This window comes from Primulina eburnea, chromosome 2 (assembly GCF_022965805.1).
Source record: "Primulina eburnea isolate SZY01 chromosome 2, ASM2296580v1, whole genome shotgun sequence".
Classification (NCBI taxonomy): domain Eukaryota; kingdom Viridiplantae; phylum Streptophyta; class Magnoliopsida; order Lamiales; family Gesneriaceae; genus Primulina; species Primulina eburnea.
The window spans coordinates 28,200,889-28,210,191 of NC_133102.1; the positions used below are offsets into that span (position 1 = coordinate 28,200,889).

A 9,303-nucleotide genomic window follows, 5' to 3' on the forward strand; every position below is an offset into this window, starting at 1 on the left:
TCTTTGTACGAATAAAAGCAAACATGATTAAAATTTAATCGCGCCCTCAATTTAATATCGAACAAAGAATCGTTGTGTTGTCCCGATCTTTTGAATCAAGTGTGTGTTGTGATATTCACCTCTAAACTATGAAAAGTTTAGCAACAAATAAACACGGAATAAACAATCGTGATTAGAACGAACCTTCAAAGAACTAGTCTGAGAAGGGAGATTGGGTGTGGCTACACTTGAGGAAGAAAAGGTTTCCGGAGAAGCAACGTTCAAAGCTACTACCTAGGGGCGATGGACCATTTCAAGTCCTTGAAAGGATCAATGACAATGCCTACAAACTCGATCTACCAGGTGAGTATAACGTCAGTTCTACTTTCAATGTTAGTGACTTGTCGTTGTTTGATGAGCAAGATTTGAGGACAAATCCTTTTCAAGGAGGAGAGGATGATGCGAACACGGGTGGTCAAGCCCCAAAGAAAGCATAGGATCCTTTGCAGTTGCCGGACGGACCAATCATGAGGGGACGCCTAGAGAAGTTCAAGGAGGCACTACAAGGAGTCATGAGCAAGCATGAAGGGGTCGTGATGCATGGGAGTACGTTGGGAGGCCAAAGGAATATTATTCAAGCATAACTGAATCAGGCCGAGTCTACACGGATGTGCACACGGACCTGCACAAGGGGTCCGTGCCCTTTACAGCCAAGGATGAAGAATTCCAGTGTCTACACGGACCCATGCATGGACCAGTACACGGGGTCCGTGTCCTATGATGTTTGCGAAGACAGTGTCTACACGGACCCATACACGGAGGTTGGCACGGGGTCCGTGTCCATTGTTTCCAGCTGAAGTTTATTTCCCGAGTGTACACGGACCAGGGCACGGAGGACTACACGGGGTCCGTGTCTGAGCCGACTGAGCGAAAAAAGTTTCCTTTCTAGAGTTTTATTATTTTGGGAGACTAGATTTTGATATCTTTTGTTATTAAAACATATTTTAGGACGAAATTTTGAACAAAATTCAGATTATTATTGATATTTTATCAATGTTCTTGAGTTTTCTCTCAAACAATTAAAATCTTTTGCTTTGTCAAACAAAAAATCAAACTTATCAATGTTTTCAACTTTAATTTTTGGGATGTCCTTCTTACGGGGAGGTCATGCCGAAATTTCTGTAGGCCCAAATGAACGTTTTAAACTCGTTTTCGCTGTTTATACTAATTAATCTTTGTTGTTTGGTAATTAAATATTAATTAGAGCACGGGCCCTGACAGTTTGGTATCAGAGCGTAACTGGGATACGCTCGAATTAGAGTCTAGGACACTCGAGTTTAGACACAAATAAAATGATTGTGCATGTGTTTTGATTATTTGCTCTTACTTGTTTCTATGTTTTGAATTAATTGTATCAGCATGACTAGAGTGTATTTGTTTAAGTTTATGCTTTTATACTCAACCGATTATTTTGTTTCTGCCTATGGATTAAATACCTGTGTCTTGTAGATGGCACCTGGACGGAAGAGTAGAAAAGGTAAGGAAGTTGTTCAGGAGTCTGAAGCTCCTAACGTTAGAGGACTGAACGAGACTGACTGGGGAAGACGAGGTCGTCGTCCTCGGGGTGAAGCACAAAATGTTAATGTTGATCGGGAAGTGGATCAGTTGACGAGAGGAATGGGTGAAATGGAACTTGTGATATCTCGATTTCAGAATATGCGTCCTCCTCGATTCTTTGGTAATGAAGATGGCGAGAAAGCTATAGCGTGGCTAAAGAGTATGAAGCGTTTGTTCAATATGCTGGAGTACACCCCTGATTTGCAGCTTAAGTTGGCCATTTGTCAATTAAAGGACCGAGCTCAGTTGTGGTGGGAAACTACTGAGGATGCTTTGAAGGAATCGGGTGAAAGTGTTACTTGGGATGTGTTTGGTGCTCAGTTTGCTCGAGAGTATTCACCGCCTTCTTATTATTTGGCCAAGGAAGCTGAGTTTAATAGATTGACTCAGGGAAATATGACTGTTGTAGAGTATGCCTCTCAATTCTCAGCGCTTCTTTCCTATGTTCCTCATGTTGCTAGCAGCGATCGGAACAAGCTATCGCATTTTATGCAAGGATTGAATCGAACCATTTGCACTGTGGTAGTAGCTGGAGCACCTATTAATTATGCCGATGTCGTTGAGAAAGACAAGAATGTGGAGGCGAGTCTACTTTTGGCAGAACCACAGTCAGTTCATCCAGGTTTTCCTCAGAGTTTCGGAGGCAATGTGCCGTTGCCAGTGGGGGCACCACTATACCCATCTTTATTGTCGTATCAGCCTTCGCAGCCTTATCAGCAACCAAAGCAGCAAAGCTTTAAGGCCAAAGGAAAACAATTCAAGAAACAGACTCGTAGCAGTTCTTCTAGTTCCGGCAGTCAGCGTGGAAGCTCAGTTGGGTCCCCAGGTGGAGTATTTTGTGATCGTTGTGGTGGTCAGCATTTCAGTACTCAGTGTACGGGAGTTCAGGGATCTTGTAATATTTGTCGGCAAGTTGGACATTATGCTAGAGTATGTCCGAATGCACCAAGACAACAATTTCAGCAACCTCAGTTTGGTCAGGGTTTTAGAGGACAAGCAACTAGGCCTTTTGTTCCTACTCAGTCTTTTCTGCAATCTAGCTATCCTCAGCCTAGAGGTCCGGTTCAGCAACGTTTCCCAGGGCCACAGCACGCTCGAGTTCATGCTCTAACCCAAGATCAAGTTCAAGACGCACCGGGCGGAGTTATCGCAGGTATCTGCCTTATTTTTAATCATCCTGCGCGCATATTGATAGACACAGGAGCATCTCATACATTTGTATCTGTTGTATTTGTTGATGAGCATGAGATTGCTACTACTCCGTTGATAGATACTGTGTCAGTTTCTACTCCTGCCGGTGTATATTTGATGTCTCATGAGATAATTCTGAATTGTGTGATTAGATTCGATGATAATATTATGATAACAAATCTCATCAAGCTAGATATGTCTGACTTCGACTGTATTTTGGGAATGGATACTCTGTCTAATTATCGAGCTACCGTTGATTGTTTCCATGGAGTCGTCAGATTCAGACTGTATTATGGCAGTAAATGGAATTTTTACGGTAGTGATTCAGAATCACGTATTCCATTAGTGCCAGCAATGGAAATGTTCAGACTTTTGTCAACAGAAAATGAAGGATTCATGATCTATGCAGTCGACGCAACTCAGGGAAAAAGATTGGAAGTTTCAGATATTCCTGTTGTCAAGGAATTCCCTGATTTATTTCCCGATGAAATTCCTGGATTTCCACCCAGAGGGAAATTGATTTTAGCATTGAGTTGGTGTCCGGGACAAATCCTATTTCGAGAGCACCATACCGTTTGGCTCCAGCGGAGTTGAAAGAACTGAAACAGCAATTGCAGGACTTACTGGAAAAAGGCTATATTAGACCAAGCATGTCACCTTGGGGAGCTCCGGTATTGTTTGTAAAGAAGAAAGACGGAACGTTGAGAATGTGCATTGATTACAGGCAGTTGAACAAAGCTACTGTGAAGAATAAGTATCCTCTGCCGCGTATCGATGATTTGTTTGATCAGTTGCAAGGTACGTCAGTTTATTCAAAGATTGATCTTCGTTCTGGCTACCATCAGCTCCGAGTTCGAGAGGAAGATGTGCCGATGACAGCATTTCGAACGCGTTATGGGCATTATGAATTTCTAGTTATGCCTTTTGGATTGACTAATGCTCCTGCAGTTTTTATGGATTTGATGAATCGTGTTTTTCGAGAATTTATAGACAGATTTGTTATTGTCTTCATAGATGACATTCTGATTTATTCGAAAACGAGGAAGGAGCATCGAGAACATTTAAGGTTAGTCCTCCAGACACTCAGAGCAGCGCAATTGTATGCAAAATTTTCTAAATGTGAATTTTGGCTGGACAGAGTAGTATTTCTGGGTCATGTTATATCAGCTCAAGGAGTATCAGTGGATCCTAGTAAGGTGGAAGCTGTTATCAATTGGCCAACACCGACGAATATTTCTGATATTCGCAGTTTCTTGGGATTGGCAGGATATTATAGGCGTTTCATTGAAGGATTTTCTATTATAGCAAGGCCTATGACTCAATTAACGCAAAAAGATCGACGTTTTGTGTGGACTGATGAATGTGAGTCGAGTTTTCAGACTTTGAAGGAAAAGTTGACAACAGCTCCAGTGCTAGCTTTGCCATCAGGCTCAGGTGGATATGTTGTTTGTTCAGATGCGTCTCTAAATGGACTTGGTTGTGTTCTAATGCAAAATGGGCGAGTGATTGCATATGCTTCTCGTCAGTTGAAGCCGCATGACACCCGATACCCAGTTCATGACTTAGAGTTGGCTGCCATTGTGTTTGCATTGAAGTTATGGCGTCATTATCTGTACGGTGAGCAGTTTGTGATTTATTCGGATCACAAGAGTCTTAAATATCTTTTCTCGCAGCCTGACTTGAACATGAGACAGCGTCGATGGATGGAATTGCTTAAAGACTTTGATTGTGAGATTCAGTATCAACCAGGTCGAATGAATCTTGTTGCAGATGCTCTCAGCAGGAAAGTTCAGAATGCTATGCTGACATCTTTGACTATCTCTAAAGTTCACGAGCACTTGGGAACTTCAGGATGGACTTATCAAATCAGTGGAGACTACTTTATAGTGTCATCTATTCAAGTTGAGCCACAGATTTTGTCCAGAATCAAAGCAGCACAGAAGACCGATCCGCACATTCATAGATTGAAAGAATTGTCTCGAACAGGTCAGACAGAAAAGTTTAGTGTTGCCTCAGATGGTAGTCTGCGTTTTAATGGTAGACTTTTGGTTCCAAATTTGATAGATCTGAAAGAAGCCATACTAAAGGAAGCACATTGTAGTCGGCACAGTATTCACCCAGGAATTCGAAAGATGTATCATACCTTGAGAGCTCATTATTGGTGGGAAGGTATGAAGAAAGATATCTCTCATTTTGTGGCTAAATGTTTAACGTGTCAACAAGTTAAAGCCGAGAGAATGAGACCTGGTGGAATGTTGCATAGTCTTGAAGTGCCACAGTGGAACTGGGAGCATATTGCTATGGATTTTGTGACTCATTTGCGTCGTTCAAATCGTGGTTGTGATGCGATTTGGGTGATTGTTGATAGATTGTCTAAATCAGCTCATTTTATTCCGTATGATCGTACTTGTACTTATATGAAAATGGCAAAATTGTACATTGATCATATAGTGAGATTTCATGGTGTGCCAGTAACCATAGTATCTGATCGTGATCCAAGATTTGCTTCGAAGTTTTGGGGAAGTCTGCAATCAGCTTTGGGTTCAAAGTTGGCTATGAGCACTGCCTATCATCCACAGACGGATGGTCAGTCAGAAAGAACCATCCAGACTCTAGAGGATATGTTACGAGCAGCAGTGATGGATTTCAAAGGTGGTTGGCAAGAATCATTGTCTTTGGTTGAATTCTCTTACAATAATAGTTTTCAGGAAACAATCGGTATGGCACCATTTGAAGCTTTGTATGGAAGAAAGTGCAGATCGCCGATATGTTGGGAAGATGTAGGAGAAAGACAGATGTCAAAACCAGAATTTATTCAAGAAATGAAAGATAAAGTTGAATTGATCAGGAAAAGGATGAAAGCAGCCCAGGATCGTCAAGCCAGTTATGCTAATAAAAGGCGTAGACCTTTAGAATTCCAAGTGGGCGATTATGTTTTCTTGAAAGTGTCACCTTTCCGAGGTACCATGAGATTTGGATATAAAGGGAAGTTAGCTCCGCGTTTTATTGGTCCGTATATGATTGTTGAGAGGATTGGCACATTGGCTTATCGTTTGGACTTGCCGCCGAATTTGTCTTTGATACATAATGTGTTTCATGTATCTATGTTGCGGAAGTATGAGCCAGATCCATCTCATATCTTGAATGTCGAGGATGTGGAGTTAGACAGTTCCCTTAGCTATGTTGAACATCCAGTGCAGATTTTGGACCGCAAAGAAAGACAGCTCAGAAGCAAGACGATTCCATTGGTTCTGGTACAATGGAGTAGGCATGGAAGAGAAGAATCTACATGGGAATTAGAGGCAAAGATGCGACAAGAATGGCCTCATTTGTTTGAGAATGTAATGAATTACGCGATGTATTCTGAATTTCCTATGTATTATCCGTCGTGATGTGGTGGATATCAGTGTTGTATTTGTTAGATTTCGAGAGCGAAATATTTTTTTTTAGTGGGGGAGAATGTGAGGCCCAATAACTTATTATAAGCCCAGCCCATTTCCCATTTTATTTAAATACCCAAACCCATTTGAGAAATCAGATCGCTCCATCCAGAATTTTTCTTCGCCTCGCTCCCGTCGCCTTTCTTCTTCTTTCTGCTTCGATCGTTCAGCATTCCAGCGGCCAGATTTTGTGCAGCAGCTTAACAAATCTTCTTCCTCCAGTTTATTAGAGTATTTCTTGCCTTGAATCGGAAGGTTGCAAGCTCGATTGGTCTTGTTTTTCCAGCAACAGTACGTGTAAGCTTCGATTTCGGTTTAGGTAAGCTTTTGACTTCGAATTTTGGTTGTTCTTGGTATATTAGTTTATACAAGTGAAGTGTTGAGCTTTTCCCCAAATTTCCAGCTAGGTTTCCGGCGTGAACAGTGTTTCCGGCGACTATTTCCGGCGAGCCATTTTAGCAAAATCACCGTTGTGCATTCTAGCTTCGAGTATTGAGGTATTAAGCTTGAATTCCAGATTTTGAAAAGTTATTTAGGCTGCCCGGGTTTCGATTTTTAACCGAGCCGATTTAATTTTATTTAGTCGGTTAGAATGCATTATATTAATATAGATAGCGAATTTATATTGTAGGTTTGGTTGTTGGACGAGTTTCATTCGATAGCCTTTAAGATTTACCGGGGTATTGTAAGTTGTAGTTGAGGTACGCTCAAACCTATATCATTATGACGGTTATATTGGCGTGTAAGAATATTTGGTGAATGTAAATTGCTATTATGTGCATTGAATGTTTATTCTGTTGCATTCATGCATAAATTGTGTTGGCATAACATATTGAGCCTTGACTCCTTTGACGGCTATTTATGTTGATTCTGTTGAGATTATATTGAGTCATCAGAGGGACGAGTGGGTTAGGATTAGCCACATTCCCAGATGACAGCTAGGGACGAGCGAATTAGCTACTCGCATTCCCGATGCTACGTGCATAGACGAGCGGTGATTTGATGCTGCATTCCTGGCACGGGTGGCCACTGTTACTGTTGATGATGCTATTCGTTTGGACTCCATTTGGTATCCATTATTCCGTTGTTACCATTCATGCATCACATAGCATTGCATTTACTTGATATTATTACATGTATTTTATTTACGTCATGATTTTACTGGTTTGTCGTACTGGGGTCCGACCCCTGTTTTCTTTTGATGTTGTGGTTGTTTTTGATGCCATAGCAGGTCATTCCAGGGGTTTTGACGCGTCTGGTGGAGCGTCAGCGAGTGGAACCTAGTAGTCAGTCGGTTTGTGTCAGAGTTCCCAGATATTTATATATTATACTGGTTTGATACATTTGCCAGGGAGATGCCCTGTGTAGCTGTATGGTGATGTCTTTATGTGGTTTGGATTTTATTGGTGGTTTATTGTGTCTAGTCCTGGCCAGTGCGGCTGTAGGATATTTTTTTGGTTGGTTGTGAATTTGACGTTATTTTCGAGCGTATATTACTGTTGTTGTGTTTTGAAATTTTTGGGATGTCCTTCTTACGGGGAGGTCATGCCTAAATTTCTGTAGGCCCAAATGAACGTTTTAAACTCTTTTTCGCTGATTATACTAATTAATCTTTGTTGTTTGGTAATTAAATATTAATTAGAGCACGGGCCCTGACATGCCGAAGCATGAGCGCACCCGCGCTCCTGGAATCACCGCACCCGCGGTCATGTGTGTAGCTTGAAAAATAAGCCACGTTTCCTGTGTTGCATGCAGTATATATATATATGAATGACACGTAAATTCCTCAGAAATTCAGATAAGGGTCGAGGCTTTGAGAGAAAAATCCTTACGCCTTTTAGACTTGCGATTGTGAAAGATCCGTCTATCAGAATTCAAATCCGAACGCAGTATCGTGTTCCTCTTGACTCAAGCTACACAAGGACGTAAGTTTTGTTACGTTTTGTGATGTTTTGAAAATATGATGCTGCTAGATCGAATATGATTCAGATATGGTGTTTCTACTACCGTAGACATTGTAGAATTGAAGTCAGATTAAAGAAAAGACTGTTTCTGTAATTGTTATGATTTTAAAAAGATATTGACGGAGATTCGATATCAGATTTGTGTTATCGTTGAGATTATGAGTTATATCAGTATTGATTATGAGTTCTAGTATTATATCTGTGATGTTGAGATTGACGGGGTTATTCAGATTGTATTATTATGCCGTCAACTCCGAAGGCAAGATCAGATCCATGCCAACGATCTTGTCCACGAGCCCGATCACCTTTAGGCCATGCTCATGGACCGAGTACCCATCTCGCATGCGCAAAGTGATCAGCTCCTTGACGGTAGCATGCCTAAGAGGCCGAGTCTGCTCACCAAAGAGCTCTTTGAGGTGCTTATGAATGTCAGCAGCATTCTTTGCATCCTCAAAACGCCTCTGCAGCTCATCATTCATAGAAGTCAGCATATAACACCTGGCTATCAAGTCATGGTCACACCATTCCTTGTAAGCCTGCAATTCCTCAGGATTGCAGTCAGTCGGAGCCTCAACAGGGGGCGACTCAGTCAGTGTATATGCTACCCTTTCCGAATTCAAGACGATTTTCAGGTTTCTTAGCCAAGTGAGGTAATTAGGTCCAGTTAATATGTGTTTGTCGAGTATTACGGATATCGGATTGCGAATCGATGACATTGTCAATTTGTACTGAAAAGTAAAAACAGATAAATATTGGTGACTATTTTAAAATATTTAGTAAGATATGAAGTTTGGACTTTTACTTCATAAATATTTGCTCCCACTGTTTTGACATCTTTCACTACCCTCTAGTGAAAACGGGAAACTCCTTTCCTCAGTAGGTACGTAAGGTCGAATTAACAAATTATGATCCTGAATAATATCAGCCAATCACAATTCCTAAAAGTAGTTTCCAATTGCATCACAATGCAACCCTACCGTAAACTTTTGTCTCACGTTTGATTAGGACCCAATAATATGACGTTGTTCATCTTCACGTGTCAAGCCTTACCCATCGATGTTGAACCTTAATGGACGGTCGCCATGAGTTCCCTCAATAATATGAGCCGAAAT

At 41.3% G+C, this 9,303-nt stretch overlaps 1 protein-coding gene and 1 long non-coding RNA gene across 3 annotated transcripts; both read left to right on the forward strand.

The window, feature by feature from the left end:
- The first annotated feature begins 1,488 nt into the window (after positions 1 to 1,488).
- LOC140824186 (uncharacterized) lies at positions 1,489 to 3,381 on the forward strand. The gene has a single exon (XM_073185782.1). It carries the CDS (start codon positions 1,489 to 1,491, stop codon positions 3,379 to 3,381), a length of 1,893 nt encoding a protein of 630 aa, XP_073041883.1.
- A 1,963-nt stretch (positions 3,382 to 5,344) lies between these two features.
- LOC140823010 (uncharacterized) lies at positions 5,345 to 7,708 on the forward strand. 2 transcript variants are annotated; one of them, XR_012116094.1, is made up of 4 exons: positions 5,345 to 6,546; positions 6,631 to 6,724; positions 6,859 to 6,928; positions 7,456 to 7,708. It is a non-coding gene; the product is annotated as an uncharacterized lncRNA (long non-coding RNA). The 2 variants fall into 2 exon arrangements; XR_012116093.1 differs by having other exon boundaries at positions 7,459 to 7,708.
- Positions 7,709 to 9,303: the final 1,595 nt, after the last annotated feature.

Bases quoted from the DNA above. Each gene is read 5' to 3' on its own strand.
- LOC140824186 (XM_073185782.1), top strand. From the start codon at position 1,489: ATGGCACCTGGACGGAAGAGTAGAAAAGGTAAGGAAGTTGTTCAGGAG.